This window comes from Capsicum annuum, unplaced genomic scaffold (genome assembly GCF_002878395.1).
Source record: "Capsicum annuum cultivar UCD-10X-F1 unplaced genomic scaffold, UCD10Xv1.1 ctg2352, whole genome shotgun sequence".
NCBI lineage: Eukaryota > Viridiplantae > Streptophyta > Magnoliopsida > Solanales > Solanaceae > Capsicum > Capsicum annuum.
The window spans coordinates 980,037-1,000,422 of NW_025829669.1; the positions used below are offsets into that span (position 1 = coordinate 980,037).

General features: G+C 33.4%; 1 protein-coding gene across 4 annotated transcripts in view; it reads left to right on the forward strand.

Moving 5' to 3' along the window:
* The first annotated feature begins 13,918 nt into the window (after positions 1 to 13,918).
* Positions 13,919 to 20,386, forward strand: part of LOC107848965 (acetylajmalan esterase) — a 20,328-nt gene continuing 13,860 nt past the window's right edge. For 3 of the 4 annotated variants that reach the window (XR_001668204.2, XR_001668205.2, XR_007049279.1), the window contains exons 1-5: positions 13,919 to 14,401; positions 15,538 to 15,744; positions 16,776 to 16,924; positions 17,028 to 17,301; positions 17,594 to 17,892. Coding sequence is in view for 1 of the 4 variants with exons in the window: in XM_016693672.2 (XP_016549158.1) it covers positions 14,110 to 14,401; positions 15,538 to 15,744; positions 16,776 to 16,924; positions 17,028 to 17,301; positions 17,594 to 17,811 (1,140 nt within the window). In the remaining 3 variants the exon portion in view is untranslated. Of the gene's footprint in view, positions 14,402 to 15,537; positions 15,745 to 16,775; positions 16,925 to 17,027; positions 17,302 to 17,593; positions 18,219 to 20,386 lie in introns of those variants that run through there. The other variant, XM_016693672.2, reaches the window with a different exon arrangement.

Below are 20,386 nucleotides of genomic sequence, written 5' to 3' on the forward strand. Positions count from 1 at the left end.
AGGAGGCATTTAAATCTTATAACAATAATTTGCAGTCAGTTGGGTTATATAGATGTTAACACAACCAACTTATGCAATAGATGATCTAGCTGCCGTAACAGTTGATCTATATGTCATAACAGATTAGCAATATGTTGCATCAGATTACATATCTGTTGCATAATTTGCATCAGATGGGTAATCTGTTGAGTCGGGTTCAGAGAACCAGAGCAACAGATGGTTAATCTGTTGCGAAATATGGATTATCTATCACAATAGACTACCTATCTGTTGCACCAGTTGTAGTTGAAGGGTAATTTATTGCAACAGATGACCCATCTGTCGCAACAGATGGAACATCTATTTCAATATCTTTCTTTAAGGCAAATTATTTTAGTTGAAAGAAGACGTTCTGTACATCCAGAGGGTTAAAGAGATCATCCTCCTGCTCCTTAATATTTTTTTTGCTCCCTTTGCAGCCTTCAACCACCTAAGGATCCTTGGATGAGAAACCTCATTCGGGTAAACCTTGAACTCCTTTCGGAGGGGAGGAATGACTTCACATGCCCAAACCTAAAAAATGTAAATAGGAAGCAAGCAAAAAAAAAGTCATAATAAGTATATTCATTATAAATTAATGGATAAGTAAAAACAGTGATCAATTTTACCATGAAAGCCCAAGGAAAGCTGTATAATGTGGTCGTCTTTGGGGATAGCTTTTTCAGTAAATATTCGACAGTCAAGTAGTAGCTGTCATATCACCAGGGATAATTATTAAATTTTCCAAAATCATCAGCAAGCGCCAAAAAATCATGTTCTATGACCTTCTTGATGTCTCTTGCCAATAAAATGGAATGGACAAACCAAACTAAGCACAATTTCTCCCTGTAGTTCTTTGTTATGTTTTTATTCTCGAGATCCGTCATCAAATCCTCCTCTTTATAGCTAGGTCCAACAATACCCAACAACCCATCCTTTTTTACCTTGCGTTTGTTGGACCCTTTATGGTGTGTTTTCTTGATAAAAGGTTCTTCTAGACTATCGCATCTCAAGCCCGTCACTATGGCAAACTCTATCAATCCAAAACAAACCGGCATGCCACAGTAGTTGATCGAAACTTCATCCATATTTTTCCGCCCTTCTTCCCAGCATACTTGATCCTGCGCTTGAGAAGGTCATATACTATGTTCATTGGAAAACAGAGAGTGTAGTCCTCAGACAACTCGAGAAAGTACGCAAAATAGCTCTTCTTAAAAAGTCCATCTATGTTTTCATTCTTCATAATACTCTTAAGTTCATCAAAAGGTTTCCCCAACTGACATTTAAGTATAAGATAACCAAATACTGCGTTAGGGCTATTCATCGGTATCGCAACTCGAAACTTGTCAATCCTAATGGTTTTGATAGAATCATGCGGGATTTTTATATTATTTCACGCCCCATTGGTGAGGAGTAGTTATCACTTTCCTCGTCTTCATTTTGCCCTGACTGAGATTGTTCTGGAAGTTCCTCCGAATCTATCTGTACTCTAGCCTTTTTTGTTTGGTGATAAGAAGTTGATCCACTTTCTCCACTTTCAGTTTTCTTTCTTTTGGGAGACATCTTTTAACTACAAATAATAGAAAAATAAAAAATACATTGCATTTGATGTCTGCATAATTTTTTTAAAAAATGTAAGACAAATTTCAATAAATTATTCTACGCCATATTACAAAAAAAATACTCCAACGGATAACCCATCAGTTGGAACAGATGGGGAATCTGTTTAAAGATCTATTTAATATCTCCTAACAGATCTTCCATCCGTTGCAACAGATGGACCACCACCACCACAACACATGTCACCAAGACCACCACCAATACCAACACTAAGACCACCGACACCACCACCAAAAACACAAATACCGACACCAACAACAACATCCATCAATAAAACCACAAACACTATCCAATAATACCACGATAGTCAACAAAACACTGAGACAAAAACTAGGATTTTCTTGGGTGCTTCCAACTTTTTTAGCATCAAAACACAAAATTGTTAACCCTTTCTCATAGATAATAAAAATAAAAGTCTTCTTTTTCATCATTAACTAAAAGAAATAATTTTTAGAATAAAGAACATATGTAGAACTGTTCTTGAACTCTATTACCTGTGAAGATAGAGAAAACGTCGGATACAAGCGAGAATAAAGTCGAAAATAACAACTATATGGTCGAAAATGGGAAAAAATTGATCTGTTTTGAAGGGTTGACCAATATGTTGTAGTTGTTGTCTGTATTGTTGAGAGATAAAGGAGTGAGAACTAGAGATTTAAAATGAGGAAAAGTTTTTTCAGCAAATGGATGATTTATATGGGTTGATTTATAATTTTGGAAAAGAATGACAAGTTTTGAAATTGTTAATTTGGTTCGAATTGATATTAGTTAATTTTTAAAATTTCGAAAGATATACTAGTTTTTAAAACATTAAGTTAATGAGAGCTCATTTCAACTCGAAGTGATCGATCGACGACCCGGATCGGGATGAACGCAATACCAATGCCAATTGCAAAGACTCAATTGAAGTTGTAGTTGACCCTATGAGCTCATTCATTCATCCCTAGTTTCACCTAAATCAATTTACGTAATATTAATCCTAACATTAAGTTAATGAGAGTTCATTTCAACTCGGAGTGATCGATCGACAATCCGGGTTGGGATGAACACAATACCAACGTCAATTGCATAGACTCAATTGAAGTTGTAGTTGACCCTATGAGCTTATTCATTCATCTCTAGTTTCACCTAAATCAATTTAGGTAATATTAACCCTAACATTAAGTTAATGAAATCTCATTTCAACTCGGAGTGATCGATCGATGACCTAGATCAGGATGAACGCAATACCAATGCCAATTGCAAAGACTCAACTGAAGTTGTAGTTGACCCTATAAGCCCATCAATTCATCTCTAGTTCCACCTAAATCAATTTAGGTAATATTAATCTTAACATTAAGTTAATGAGAGCTCATTTCAATTCGAAGTGATCGATCCACGACCCAGGTCGGGATGAACCAAATACCAACGCCAATTGCAAGGACTCAATTGAAGTTATAATTCAATTAATCCCTAGTTCAACCTAAATCAATTTAGGTAATATTAATCCTAACATTAAGTTAATGAGAGCTCATTTCAACTCGGAGTGATCGATCGACGACCATGATCGCGATGAATGCAATACCAACGCCAATTGCAAAAACTCAATTAAAGTTATAGTTGACACTATGAGCTTATTCATTCATTCCTAATTCCATATAAATCAATTTAGGTAATATTAATCCTAACATTAAGTTAATGAGAGCTTATTTCAACTCCGAGTGATCGATCGATGACCCGGGTCGGGATGAACGCAATACAAACACTAATTGGAAAGACTCAATTGAAGTTGTAGTTGACTCTATGAGCTTATTAATTCATCCCTAGTTCCACCTAAATCAATTTAGGTAATATTAATCCTAATATTAAGTTAATGAGAGCTCATTTCAACTCGGAGTGATTGATCGACGACCCGAGTTGGGATGAACGCAATACCAACGCTAATTGCAAAGACTAAATTGAAGTTGTAGTTGACCCTATGAGCTCATTCATTCATTCCTAGTTTCACCTAAATCAATTGCAATGAAATCTATTGGAACAAACGACTGAGCTAGTGGAAATTTCTAACGAATATTCACATTTGTTGCAACAGATGACATATCTGATTTAATTATCAAATATATATTTGAATCTGTTGTGACAGATGATTGAGCTGTTGAAAATTTTCAAACAGATATTGATATCTGTTATAACAGATGATATATCTGATTTAATTATCAAATGGATATTTGCATCTGCCATCACAGATAAATGAGTTGTTGGGATATTTAAATAGATATTGATATTAATTGTAACAATTGACATATTTAATTATCAAATGAAAAGGATTTTTTAAACAGATATTTGTATCTGTTGTAACAGATGATTGTGCTGTTGGGATTTTTAAACAGATATTTCTATCTGTTACAACAGATGACATATCTGTTTAAAAATCTTTTTTTCTTTCAATTTAAAAGCAAGCTTCTATCCGAGTAGATAAAGTAGTAAGTACTACAAAATATGGTAAAAAATAAAGATTTTCTTTTTCTTGGATAACTCAAAAATGTGTTCATTGAGTAGTCTTATCTTATCTTTTCAATGTCACTAGTCATTTGTTACAACAGGTACCAATAGATATTTAATTATCAAATGGACAGTTGCATCTGTCATCACAAATGACTGAGATGTTGGGATATTTAGACAGATATTGATATTTGTTGTAACAGTTTACATATTTAATTATCAAATGAAAAAGGGTTTTTTTAAACAAATATTTGTATCTTTTGTAACAGATGACTGTGCTGTTGGGATTTTTAAACAGATATTGCTATCTATTGCAATAGATGACATATCTATTTGAAAATCTTTTTTTTTCATTCAATTTTAAAGCTAGCTTCTGTCTGAGTAGATAACGTAGTAAGTACTACAAAATGCGGTAAAAAATGAAGAGTTTCTTTTTCTTGGATAACTCCAAAATGTGTTCATTGAGTAGTTTTGTCTTGTCTTTTCAATGTAACTAGTCTTCCTCGTGCCCCTCAAATTATTAATGAATATTAATTATATAAAGTAATGAATATTAAAACCCACATCTACGTACACAATACATCTAGAATTATCTCATATATCTCTCCCCAGCTTTAACCCTAAATTTATTTTATTCATCTCTCTTATTTTTCTTTCTCTCCTCTTTAGCTTAGGGTTATCACAACCTTTTTCTCTCTTCTATCTTTTCTCTTCTCTTTCTCATAAAGATCCTTTCGAATCTAAACCGATCCATATCTTTCCTAGACTGAAATTGTTGTTTTGATCCTCTTTAGACATTAAGGTATGATTCACTATTGCTCTTTCATTCTCAGCTTCTTCTTTGTAAGTTATTTATATCTATTTTTTATTTAATTATCATTTATACATATGATATTTATTTTAAAGATTCAAAGGAACTTTTAAGTGTTGAATAAACGAACCGAGAATTTTTATTACAATATGCGAAAAAAGTATTCTATTGGGAGAAGTTTAAAAGTCTTGTTGGTAGTATCATTCTTTTGGTATATTTTTTGTTTGTTTCTTTATTGTTTATGTTGTTATTGATGTTGTTGGTGGGGTTGGCATTGTTGGAAGTTGTGGTGTGGTGTTGTTGATGGTGTTGTAACAAAGGATGTTGCTTTTTTTTTGTTGATGATGTTGGAGCAAATGTTGTTGTTTCTTTGTTGTTGATATTTTTTATTTGTTTTTTCTTTCTAGTTTATGCTGTTGTTGATGTTGCAACTAAAGGAGCAACTGTTGGAATAAATCAAACCACCAGCAAGGCTGGTTTGATGTATTCCAACAGACTCCACATCTGTTGAACAAATGAATAATGTTCTTTCTGTGACATCAATTTTTTTTCTCTTCTTTGTAGATATAAGGAACTGATAGTTGATCAACTTTTGGCCGACCATCACAAGAGGTTACAGTAAAGATGGGTTCGGAGGAATAAGTTGCATGCAGATGGAACCACTTCATAAGTGAGAGATATGTATTACTGATAATATTATCATGGAAACACATATAGAGTACACTGATTTTATGAATGTTGTTTTTACCGATTAGTCATAGATCATTCAAACAACATATCTGCAATTTTACACTTAAGTTTGGCAGGTCCGAGCTGATAAGGCTAAGGGACCATGAATATGGTTCTAATACCATATTAAGATCTAATGCCGGTTGTTACTCATGTTTATTTGTCAAGCATTATGAAGGGATCTAATTTTAGTGTCGTTGTAAAGAGATTCAATAGCGATTGGACTAACCTTTAGGGTGCATTGGACTCTAAGAAAGCCTTCGAAGCCTAGCACTGCATCTAATAAGAATTAAAAACCAATATAATTATTGACCTAGACCAAATTTATATGGTTGGGTTGCTCGGGGTGATGATTATACTCCAGTAGGTGCGGTAAAAGAATGACTTTGAGGAAAAATGGATGGTTGATGAAAGACTATATCATCTGAGAGCTAATTAAAGAAGAGACTTAGGGTATAAAGTAACTTCTAGCAAATCTGGCCAATGAAATTATCTTAAAACATGAGAAATTTGTATTAAGTGCAAATATGAAAGTGTATCAGGTAATGTAAATTCGTTTGTTGTCTCTCTAAAAGAAAAATAGTGCAGATGGAAGCTTTGCTAGGGATCTGCGACTAAGTAGCATGGTCGGGATTATCACCTAGATAGAAAATAGCCAAAGTCCAAAAAAGCAGCCTTACGAGCATCGAAGGTTGAAATGATGTACAGTAAGTCTAGAAAACTTTCACCAACAGCAACTGCAGTTAAAGTAAGGAATCTAAGCCAAGGCGGCAATTTTTGAATTTTAAATTTCATCTCATGCCTTCTTATTTATGGTTTCGATTAGGTCCACTATTGTTGACCTGATCGGAACCACAAATGTAATTGAAAGGCAAATTGAGTATCATCACTTCCATAGCAATATGGTTATAATTGATTGTGTTTTATAGCCTTAGCATGCTTTCAACATTTCTTGAAAAAGATAAGAGGCTTGCTCTAGTACGTGAATCCTGATAATTTTCAAGCTTACCTCCAGCTTGCTTATTCTGTATTCAAGCTGTTCGTTGCCATCTTCGAAGTTGGTCAAGAGTTCCTGATCTCTTGTGAGCTCGATCAGAAACACCACTTTCAAAGTTGACATTTTAGAAGGCCTTTAGAACACTTTCTTCAGAAGCCTTAAAGGATACATGGAAGGTCGCTGTGTTTGTTTTAGGTCAAAATATGTTAATGCACACTCAAGATGTGGTCCCAACCATTTAACAACTCACTTTTATTGAGCGTTGCTCAATGCAATTTGCTCAATCAATTTGATAAATTAATAAGCAAGGAGTTATGTAGCGTATGATCTAAACCTACTCTACCAAGCCTATCAAACATTACGTAACTTCAGGCTCATTACACTATAAAAAAATTGGCTCGAGTTAGTGCACAAATCAAACGAGCTCAATCTCTCAGCCTTTCTGCTGATCGTTCTTCTCCAATATAGATGACAAGATTCTGGTATGCAAAAGTCTACACCTTTGTCAGAAATGCTTTCCACAACGAAAGGTCTTATGAAGGCATCATTAGTAATCTATCAATACTAAGTGATATCGAGAGATTACTAGTCATGCCTTCTCAAGACTTCCGCTCTGGCAAAAATTTTTGTTGATGACAAGATATCTGCCATGCAAAAGTCTACATTGTCAGTAGAAATTCTTAACAAAGCGAAAGTCTTCAGAAGGCATTATTAGTAATCTCTCAACATTAAAGAAGTCTTGTATGAAATTCTTCAGAAGACATTCGAAAATAAGAAAGTTTTCAGCAATGACTATACATAATTACAATCAACAGCCTCACAAGAATACTCTTAGTTCAAAAGAAAAGGCAGAAATATTTGCATTTGCATTCGAACTAGGAATGTAAATGAAAATATTTCTGCCTTTTATTTTAAACTAGGAGTGAATCTAGTGAGGTTGTTGATGCCGTAATTATGTGTAGTGATTGCTGAAAACTTCCTTATTTTCGAATGTCTTCTGAAGACTTTCGTACAAGACTTCCTTGATGTTGAGAGATTACTAATAATGACTTCTGAAGACTTTTGATCTGTCAAGAATTTTTGTTGATAGTGTAGACTTTTGCATGACAGATATCTTGTCATCTGCAGACATTCTTGCCAGAGCAAAAATCTTGAGAAGGCATGACTAGTAATCTTTCGATATCACTTTGTATTGAGAGATTACTAATTATGCCATCTGAAGACTTACGCCCTGGCAAGCATTTCTTGCGATAGTGTAGACTTTTGCATAGCAGATAACTTATCATCTATAATTGGAGAAGAGCGATCAACAAAAAATCTAGGAGATTGAGCTCGTTTGATTTGTGCACTAACTCGGTCAAATTTTTGTGATAGGGTAATGAGCCTGGAGTTATGTAATGTTTAATAGGCTTGGTAGAGTTGGTTTAGATCACATGCTATGTAATTCCTAGCTTATTAATTTATCAAATTAGTTGATCAAGCTGCATTGAGAAACGATCGATCAAAGTGAGTTGTTCAATGGTTGGGACCACATCTTGAGTGTGCATCAACACATTTTGACCTAAAATAAATACAACGATCCTCCATGTATCCTTTAAGGCTTCTGAAGAAAATGTTCTGAAGGCTTTCTTCAATACCACAACTTTGAAGGTAGTGTTCCTGATCGAACTCACAAAAAACCAGGAACTCTATTCCAACTTCAAAGACGGCAACGATCAACTTGAATACAAAATCAGCAAGCTGGAGGCAAGCTTGATGGGATTCACATACTAGAGAAAGCCTCTGATATTCTCCAAGAAATGTTGAAAGCATGCTAAGGCAAGAAAACACAATCAATTAATCCATATTTCTAAGGAAGTAATGACACTTAATTTGTCTTTCAATCTCGTTTGTGGTTTCAATCAAATCAATAGTAGTGGACCTAATCAGAACCACAAACAAGAAGGCATGGGATGCAATTTAAAATTCAAAAATCGCTGTCTTCACTTAGATTTCTTACTTTAACTGCAGTTGCTGTTAGCGCAAGTTTTCTAGACTTACTATACAATATTTCAACCCTCGATTCCCTTAAAGCGGCTTTCTTGGTCATATGATATTTTCTATCTAGGTGCTAATCCTGACCACGGTACCTAGTCGTAGCTTCTAGCAAAGTGTCCATCTACATTATTTTTCTTTCAGAGAGACAGCAGATGGATTTACATTACCAGATACACTTTGATATTTGCATTTGATTCAGATTTCTCATGTTTTAAGATAATTCCATCGGTCAAATTCACTAGAAGTTACTTTCTATCCTATGTATCTTCTTCAATTAGCTCTTAGATGATATAGTCTTCCATCAACTCACCTTTTCCTCGCAGTCATTCTCCTTCGGCTCTTTTTGGCATGTAATCATTTTCTCGATCAACCCTTCCATATAAATTTAGGCCAGGGGAATTTCTATTAATTTTTCGTTCTTGTTTGGTGCAGTGTGAGGATTCGAAGGCGTTCTCAGAGTCCAATGCATACTTAAAGTTAAGTCCAATCGCTATTGGTTCTCTACAATGACACCAAATATTGGTCCCTTCTCAAAACTTGACACGCATAAACACGAGAAACAACCGTCAGTAATTCCTCACAGGGTATCTGCACCATTTTCATGGGGTCCTCAGCCTTATCAATTCGAACCCATCAAACTTAACTATACAATGCAGAATCTTGTTTAAATACTTAGTGCCTAATCGGTTAAAAACTGCATTCACAAAAATATTGTACTTTGTCTGTGTTGTCCCGGTGACATCGGTTAAAAACTGCATTCACAAAAATATTGTACTTTATCTGTGTTGTCCCGGTGACCTTATCAGTAATACTTCTTAACTCCCATACATGATAGTGGATCCATCTGCATGCAGCTTATTCTTCCTAGCCCATCTATGGCTGAAATTGAATAAATAGATGACTAGCAAGTTGCAACAGATGCCACATCTGTTGGAAAAGCAAACTGATATATCTAACTGTTATAATTGATTGTCAATATATTATAAGTTATCTGACAGATGGAATATATTTCGCAACAGATTACCTATCTGTTAGATTTATTTTAAAGAATTTTTTTTTCCGAAATACAATAAAAAGGATAAAATGTTGTATTTAGATTCATTTTTTTTAATTTACATATTTGAAAAGTTACCAATTTTATTTAATTAAGGGATGTAAACAGTCGTGGCTTTTTATTTGACTAAGTAACCCCCTCCTTTCCTTACTCTCACTCATTCATTCTACTACACTTACAATACAAATATGAATGATCCAATTCATACACAAAGATTCATATCGAGTCTTTGTGGGAACTTCAAAGGCAGTTTGATGAACTCTAGAGGGATTTGGCCGACTTCGGAGCAAGGCTGAGGAGGGCCCTGCTGCTGCCGGATGAAAAATGTCTGATTGACAATAATAATAATAGCAGTAATAATAATTAGGTTATGTTTTTTATTTTAGCTTATGTATTTTCCTCCTTTTGTATATCGGATCTACCCAAGGGATTCAAAAATCTATGTTTGGTGGTCAACTTTGAATTTTTAATTCTTATTTAGTATTTAATTATCATTCTGTTTATTTCTTATTCTCAACATGTCGATGGCTGGTAGTAGGGATTGAGCAATTTGAGGTAACAGAGGCTAATCTGATGCGACAGATCGATCATATGTTGCAACAAGTGGTTATTAATAATAAAGGAGTATTATTGTTATTGAGAGGGTGAAAAGACATAACTTTCCGTTATTTAATATGAAAAATGGTTCGTAAATAAATAATAAGGAAATAATGATAAACACAATTTATAACGGTAAAAGAATGGTTATTTTTTTAGTTTTAATAACTAATCATGACTTTTCACCATTTTTATTTTTGAATTTATTTTTAAATTTATTTATTTATTATATAATAAAAAAATTCACAATATTGGATTAATTAACATATATGATGATTGTTAAGAAAAAGGTGAACAATCGTGACTTTTTGTCTAAAACACATACATTCAACAATGTTTGATTGATGCATCAAATAGGCTATTAAAATAGATCATCCATTTGTTGTAATATAAGGTATATCTGTTGCAACTGATGGTTTATCTGATGCAACAGATATACAATCTGTTAGCCTGAACTCAATAAAAATGGTTATTATTTATTAAAGAAACGGTTATTGAAAAGGTATTTTTTTAATTTATATAATAAAAAATTCAGCATATTTGGATTAATGATATGAAGATAATTTCTTTTAAAAAAAGATAAATTATATGTTGCAACAAATATATTATCTGTTTAAGTCATGACTTTTCACAGTAATAAAAAATGTAATTAATAAATATAGGTGCACAGTTAAATTATATGTTGCAACAGATATATTATCTGATGCAATGGGTTATCTATTGTTGCAATAGATGATATATCTATTGTCACAGATGAGTTATCTGATGCAACAAATATAGAATCTGTTGTCACAAGTCAATAAAAATGGTTCTTGAAAAGAACTAATTAATAATAATAATCTGAAAAGTCATGACTTATTACAATATTTTTTTTTTAATTTAATTAAGTCATAACTATTCACAGTAATTAAAAATATAATTAATAAATAGAGGAGAACAGTCGCGCCTTTTTGCCTCTCATTCAAATTTAGTCCTCTATAAATAGGCCCCTCCTTACTCAATCGTTCATTCAACTACGCTCTATTTATTGCATCTCGTCTTTCATGTTACACCTGGACTTCCACCACTTTCTCTTCCCTGACTAAGGTAAGTTTTTTTCTTGCCAATTTTTAGTATACATTGTATTACATTCGGATATTCTTAAGATCTTTACTTTTATTTTTAAGTTTTTTTTGTCAATTTATGTGTTCTAGATTATGGCTCGTTGCTTTTCTCCAAGACGCTGTGAATGAACTTCGGAATCAAGTTCGTGATCTGCAATGAAAACTGGGAGCAGTTAGAGCAAGAATGCTTCGTGAAATTCGCAAGATGAGGAGGGCCTTGCTACTTCCGGTTGAAGATTGGCCGGCTGGCAATGATGATAATAATAATAATAATTAGATTTTTTTTTCTTTTAGTCTATGTATATGTATTTTTATTTATTTTTGTTTAATAAAAAAATTATGTTTGATCAATTTTGACGTTTTAATTCATATTTAATTTTTATTCTGTCTATTATCTTCTCAACAAACATGTCGACGATTGGACATAAAAAGAAATAATTTAGAATGCTATGCTATACAGTGACAATAACAAGATTTATTTGTTGGGTTTGTGGCAGGGGCTGATGTGTTGTTCAAACCAGATTAATCATATGTTGCAGCAGATAAGAAGTCTGATGCAACAGATAATCAGTCTGATGCAACAAATAACTAGTCTGTTTCAATGGATAACTAGCCTGTTGCACGGCTTTGACGTTTTAATTCGTACTCCCTCCGTCTTAAGTTATCCGTCCGAAATTGAGATGTCACATTGATTAAGAGAAACAATTACTAACATGCCTAGTTTATCATAACCCACTGATCATTTGGTGGGACAGTATACGGTGTTTGAAATAATCATTGTTTGTTATTCAATCAAAATTTTATAAGAGAAGAAAGCTTTTAACATGGGTCGGCATATAGTCCCCCTATTAAATGCTGTTTACATTTTAATTTGAAGAAAAAGTGATTAATGCAAAGGGTAAAACATGAATTTTTTTTATCTCTTATCTTGATTAATAAAAAAAGACAAATAAAATGAGAAATCAAATTAGAAAATTTGAGACGAGTAATTGGACGTAAAGAATAATTTTGAATCCAGTAGCAATAGCAAGAGTTGAAACATATTAGTTATCTGTTGGGTTTGTGGCAGGGGCTTATTTGTGTTGTTCCAAACAGATTAATCATCTGTTGCAATAATTATCTGTTGCAACAAATATGCAGTCTGATATAACAAATAATCAGTCTGATGAAATATGCAATAGATAACTAGTCTGTTGTAACAAATAAATCTAGTGTTGCAACAGATTACTCATCTGATGTACCAGATGATTGATTTGTTTAAATTGTGGGCACTTATGTTGGATTCATGATCGGGGTTCTATCCATTATTGAAAAAACAGCAGTAACAGTGTACCCAGATGTCAAATTTGAATAAAAATCATAATTTTACTTACCAAAGTCACCTTATGAAGTAATGCCAAAGTGGAAAGTGATGTAGGAAACAAAATTTGACTTAAGAAATTGGTCAAATAGCACTGTAGCAGCAGCACTGTAGCAGCAACAACAACAACAACAATGGTAGACAAGAAAAAGATGGAGATGATAATGAAGTAGAAGATGATGATAATGAAGCAGAACATGATGATTAAAGCAGCAACAACAATGAACAACAATAATCGTGAAGAGAGTGAAAACAACAACGAATGAGAAGAGAGAGAAACACATCTTTTTTTCCTCCATTTTCTGTTATATTAACTAACATTTGGATCAAAGTGTAAATTTAAAAAATTATAGGTTATTTTCAAACTTTTCCAACTTTCTTAACCCATAATAAAGTAATTGTCACCTTCACTCAATAATTAAGACTTGTGTCACCTACACCTCATCTTAAAAGTCTTTTGTCACCTACAACTCAAAGCCCCAAGTATCTTGACATTCCCTTTCTAACTAGTATGTGTTTAATTATTACATAAAAAATTATTTTTTATATATAGCTAAAAATATTTTAAAAATTTAATTTAAAAAAATTCGATTTAACTCTCCAAATATTAATAATACTAAATAATGAAAAATGAGAGTAATTTTTTCATATTTTTTGATGATTTTTTTTTAACAAAAAATGGGATTATTAATATTTTATAGAATTTAAAATAAAATAAGTAATTTAACATGAAATATTAAAACTTAATACACGTTTAAAAAATATCAACATAAATTTCTTAACATATATTTTTAGAAAAAGAAACTACTAAAATTAAAAAAAAAATTAGTGACTTTTCAATTTTTTTTTACGATTTAATATGAAGAAAAATAATTAAGCTAAATAAGCTGAAAGTATTTTTGTAAACAAACTATATTCTTAGAAAAAATGCAATACATATTATTTTTAACACCAAGAATCAAACAATCACTAAAAAATAATATAAGCATAACTAATTACAAAACGATTAACGTCAATATAATTAATCTAGCATAACTTATTTTCCAATTAAACAAACTCTTATGGTCTGTCCATCTCTTCTTGAACTCCTCATATAGTGAGGGAATATTTCAAAATTGCTCTCTCTTTTTTTATTTTTATTTTTAAATTTCATGGTAGCTCAAAATAGGCTAAAAGTGAGAGTGAGAGAGAGTAAGTGTCAGTTGACTCAAATTATTCTTCAGATACTGAATACTGCTTGTAGTGTTTATAAAGCAGAAATTTCAGTTGCCATTTTCGTTTTTTCAAAAAAAATTTCACCCAATGGCATTGGCAATAAGAGTACTACTGCTAAATCTCCTAGTTATTTTCGGGGTGCTTTCACAAAAAATCACTGCTCAACAACAAGTACAAATGCATAAAAAACGAGGCATTAGGGCATGCAAATTTGATAAAATTTATCAGTTGGGTGACTCAATTTCTGATACTGGCAATTGCATTAGAGATAGCTTTTGTGGTGCTCATTCTTCATGTTCCAAACATCCTTATGGAATGAACTATTTCCATAAACCAACTGGGCGTTGTTCCAATGGTTTGCTCATGATTGATTTCATAGGTATGTAAAGTTGAATCGTCAGTTATTTTTATTTGTCTCATTTCAACTTTGCAAATCAATTAAGAAAAATAATTAATAATAGGACTATTTTACCATAGTACACCTATTACATGATATTTACATTGTGTGTTGAAATTAGTTAATGCTAAGGGTAAAATAGAAAAAAAGAATATGTCATTCTCTTGATATGTCAAAAATAATAAGTAAAAGTTGAAATCTAATTCGGAAATTAATGACAGGTAAAAGTGAATGGAGCGAGTATTAGCAATAAATTTTATTGTTTAGCAATAGAATTTGTTTGTTGTTTAGTTCTTGTTTAGCTTGTTTTGCTAGTAGAAATATAGCTGTCAAATGGGCTGGTTGAACAGAATTTAGGTAGCTAGATCACCCCCTCCAAAGTTAGTTACTAAGTTCTAGTGAGTATTTGGGCAACATATTTTGCTGTTTAGCTATAAAATTTGTTTGTTGTTTAATTCCTTTTTAGCTAGTAGCTGGTGATATATAACTGTATGTGTAAGTGGTAGATGGGGGGGTTTGATTGAATTTGGGTGGATCAAACTGGGCAGATTTTTTAGTTAGTTGAGTTGAAATGGACTAAAATGTTGGTTATAACACAATCCGCGTAACTCTTGCTAAGTTTTAATTTCTTTGTTTGTTCTTTTGTACTTCTTCCGTTTCAATTTGTTTTTCTGATTTTGATTTGACACGGAGTTTAAGAAGCTAAAGTAGACTTTTGGATCTGGTGGTCTTAAACTAAAGACATGCAGAAATGTATCAAAATGTTCTTTAGTTTTGTGGTTTTAAGCATGTCATGTGGAGAGTAAGAATCAAACATTTGTCGAAAAGAGAAAGAGACGTTTTCTTTTAAATGAACTAAAAAGGAAAGTAAAACAAATAAATTAAAACAGAGATATTATATTTTTATTATTTTTCTTTATTGCGACTATATATAATATATGAAAATAAAATAAAATATCTTTTTGAAAATATTTGAGCTAGATATCATGCCAAACTTTGATGGGCTGAAAAAATAAATAGATGGTCAGTAATCAACCCAAATGTAGACGGGTTGGATGGGTTATGATTTCATGGATTAATTTTTCCACTGTGTTTTTGATTTTATGTTTTTCATACAGCACTGGAATCTGGTCTTCCTCTCCTAAATCCCTACAAGGATCAAAGTGCAAACTTTACACATGGTGCAAATTTTGCAGTAGCAGGGGCTACTGCTTTATCAGCCCAAGTCCTGGCAAAGAAGAAGATTGCTATGTCTATCACTAATAGTTCATTAAGTGTGCAACTTGATTGGATGGCTTCTCATTTCAAAACTACCTGCTCCCCTGGTAATTACTCCGTCCGTTTCAATGTAAGTGTCGTAGTTTGAATGGGCATGGAGTTTAAGAAAGAAAAAGAGATTCTTTACTCTCGTGGTCTTAAAAATGTGTGCAACTTAATTGGACGGCTTCTCATTTTGAGACTACTTGTTCCCCTGGTAATTACTCCCTCCATCCCAGTTTAAGTGTCTTAGTTTGATCAAGCCCAAAGTTCATGAAAGAACCAATACATAAACATGTTCTCTAACTTGGCCTCCGATCACGTTTAGGACCTCCAACTTTAGGTGTGCACAAGTAGACACTTAAATTTATATAAAGTTGAACAAGTAAACACTATGTCCTATGTGGCATCCGACGTGGCCAATTCTTGTCCTACACATATATGGCATCCGGCGTGGCCAATTCTTGTCCTACATGGCGTCCTATGTGTATTTTGCCATAGGACGTGTGTGTCTACTTGGTCAACTTTATACAAGTTTAACTGCCTACTTGTGCGCACTCAAAATCGGAGGTCATAGATGAGATTTGAAGCCAAGTTAAAGGGTAGTGTTTATATAATATACCTTCATGAAATATGAAGAATTAACTTAAATAACAGCGCAATCAACTGCTTTAACCAAAAATAGCCGGAGGATGTAAAATATATGTCTAATCCATGTATAATCTGGGTAAAATCATGTCTAACCAGTGCATAACCTATGTAAGTGACTAGAATAAGTAAACAATGAAATCGGACGGCTATTTGCATAACAGTCCCAAATAATCTGGTATTCTTAAATTAAAAATGTGTGTGGACCTTTGAATTTTATGTCTTAAACTTGTTATGTGGAATGTTAATATTGGAAAACTTGCTACATATAGGAAGTGACACTCTTTTTTAGACAGATTAAAGAGTAGAGTAAGACACTTAAATTGGGATGAAGGGAGTAGTTAATTTTTAGGAAGATGCTTCCAATTAAGGAAATGGTGTTATTCAGTTTCTACTTATAGACTAATGAACGGCGAGTTGAATTGATATTGTTCTGGTTCTTGCTTGCTAGATTGCCCAGCACAATTGAAGAGGTCTCTTTTCCTAGTTGGACATATAGGAGGAAATGAAATCAATTTTGGTTTATCACAAGGTAAAACCATGGAAGAGTTGCGTAGAATGGTTCCGGATATTGTTCAGACCATCATTCATGGTGTTAAAGTGAGTTTAATTTGCTGTTATCTCTTCTATTTCATGATTGTTATGTATTACTTTTATTTGGCCGAAATTTGTTTCCTAATGATCAATTACTACTACTTTTTAGAGAGTCATTGGTTTTGGCGCTACTCGAATTTTAGTTCCAGGAAATTTCCCAAAAGGCTGTGGTCCAGCTTTCCTAATGCAATTCATGACCAACAACTCAGCTGCCTACGATGAGTACCATTGTTTGAAAGACTTAAATAATTTGGCGATCTTCTACAATGATCATTTACAACAATCCATCGATGAGATGAAGAAAGAGTATCCAAACATTACACTTATTTATGGTGACTACTACAATGCTTATATGTGGCTTCTACAGAATGCCGTCAGTCTTGGTATGTGCTCAGAGCATCATTTCTTATTGCTATTTTTTGATGTCAATGTACGCTATATATATATAAAATCCTAGAAATGGGGTGCGGAGGGGGTAGAGTGTACACCGACCTTACCCTTACCTTGGGAGGTAGAAAAACTGTTTCCGATATACCCACGACGCAAGGAAAAGCAAAAGTAATACGTATATATTCTTCATATATATATATATATATATATATATATATATATACATGTAAATGGAAAAGCAAAAGAAAGCCATATGCATTTATGAACTTTCTTCTATATTTTTAGGATTGGACAAAAACTCTCTACAAAAAGCATGTTGTGGAATAGGAGGAGACTACAATTATGACAAAAGTAAAAAATGTGGTGCTCCAGGAGTGTCAGTGTGTGTTCACCCTAGTACTCACTTCAATTGGGATGGACTCCATTTGACACAAGCAGCATACGGTTGGTTAGCAAGATGGTTAATTGATGACATGATACCCAAATTGAACTGCCATGTTTAACTTCTTGGCGAAGTGGATGAATCAGAACACACGTTCAAAATGAGCTCTCCTTCTTTCTTGACAGAGCAGCGCATGTTTAAGGTACGCAATTGTCTGATTGCTGACATTGAAGACAATCTGAAATAGCAAGTGATTTGTCTATATTGGGAAAGTGCATAAATGTTCACTCTCTTGAGTGCTATTCTCTCCATTCGAGCAGTTCAAATAGTGCCTTCAATTGAAATAGGGGAACAGATCTTTATTTACAGACTTGATTTTACTTACAGATACATAGCTCAGATCTGTTATGAACTCTACCTGACAAGAGCACCTAAAAGTAAAAACAGAGAAACTTGATGAACGAACATAAATAATTGCAAAAAATGAAGGCATGGAAAGAATATTATTAAATGTGTAGATTCTATTATTACATTGAGCCCTATTTATAGATAGTACACTACGATCATTTTCCATGTAGGACACTATATGCAATCCTATTCTAATAAATCCCATGTTGGAATCTTGCGACCCAAGCTGCAGCTTCTAAGGTCGACTAATTGTGAGGCTAAATGGAGGAACCAATCATTGGTCAAGTTGACAGCAAACTTCTTCCACAAGATAGGGATAAAAGTTTCTGTTGATGGAGTCTTGCAAAGTGATTTGTGAAAGGTTGTCTTCCAGGCATTTGTTGTCGGCCGCAACTTCATTAATTCTAAAAAATTAAAAATACTCTCAGGTAGTGCTCCCTTCAGTTGATTCTCTCTCAAGCTCAAAATCTGCAACTATAACGACTGCCCAATAGATGCTGGAATCGTGCCAGATATCACGTTTGAAAGAAATTTCAATCGTCCTTAAGTTCTTCAAATGTCCTAATGAATTTGGCAATGCCCTGTCAACATATTTACATCAAGACACGTAAGAACTTTAGGGTCTAGAGAACCTGAGAAATTGAGTGTGGCAAGTCCGTGGAAGTCATCGTAACTAAGGTTTAAATACTCTGTCCAAGTGTTGCAAGTCGAGTAAAGCAGGACTTATAATGCCACGAAATGTTATGGAATTAGATATCCAATTTTCGTCCAACGTTAATGTCTAATCTATCACTGAGATCAAGCCAAATGACAAAACTAGTTTGGAAGTCACAATATACGCCTTTCCACATGCAACATTCTTTGCCAACCCAAGAAGCCAGTTGGTGGTCGAGGTATCTCTGAGCCTTTTCTTGAATCTTAGTACGGCTTCTTCTCATTCTCGCATTGGCTTCAGTGGTGTTTGTGAGAGGTAAAGATATAGTTCTATACTTCTAGTAGCTTCAACCAGAACAAGTATAGGATTCACTTGATCTAAGGTTGCCTCTGTCATGCATTATATATCCTCACCAAATATCTTTCATGAATATTTTTTTGGAATTTGCAATAAGACCACACAGAAAATGATTACTTAATAAAGATTGGTCAGCTTTATCTATCAACAAAGCTCTCAAAAAATTGGAAGGACTAAGAAAATTTGCAGGTTGTACAAGAACTGTTGGTAGTTTCTTGTTCTTAGTGTTTTGATGATGTTCGTGATCTAGAATAGATAGTTCATAGTATTATTTTGTCGGTGTCTTGTTTCTTTTTTTTATCTAGCAGTGTGTTATCCCATTTTGTGCTTATTTTAGGTTTTTTGTTTGTTATCTGTTATCTGTCCTGAGCTGCGTTTTATCGGAAACAACATCTCTACTTTACTTCATTTGAGGTAGTGGTATGAACTGCGTACACTTTACCCTCCTTAGACCCCACTTTGTGGAAAACACGGGATATGTTTTCGTTGTTGTTGTACAAGAACTGTTGTAACCTATACATATGATCTTTATGAATAACTTACTGTAGGTTGTAGATTTTGTCTGGAGAAATTTCCTAAGCAATTCTACACATGAATCTTAATGTTAAATTTGTCATAAAAGTAGTAGTCCTTTCTTTAAGAGTTTAACTTTGATAGCATCACCTAGAAAATAACTGCATCTAACTATTAAAACTTGTGACTTGAAAAATAAAGTAAACCTGTTAAATAGTTAACATTGAGATTCATGTGTTCTCCAATGGCGGAACAACTGGTTTTAATAGTTGAGCTGTGTTACTATAACATGTTAAATAGCAAATAGAAATTGCACTATTAATGTACGATATACGTTATATCATCCTTTAATACATGATACCTCATGATACAAGACTAAGTGTGTATCAAGAGATTCCAACCAACACAAGAATAGCAAGATGAACAACAAAGTGCTAGTGATTGAAAATGGCCACACACAGCTTCACTGGGCATGCAACACTTGTTTGAACTAGAAAAGTGAGTTTAACAACAAGAACAACAAAGACGATAATGCTAGTGAATCGAAAGAGCCCCATACGGCTTCACTAGACTTTTAGATTCAACCACACAATGTTAACAAGATTTACAAAAAAAGAGCTAGAAACTTGACACACAATATTTATTGATCTAAGAACCCTAACAAGAGAAAGGACCCTAAGACTAATGAATATCAATACCAAGTTCTTTCTTGACCAAGAGGAACTCAAAGCACCCCAAGAACCTAGTTTCTAGCCAAGATACA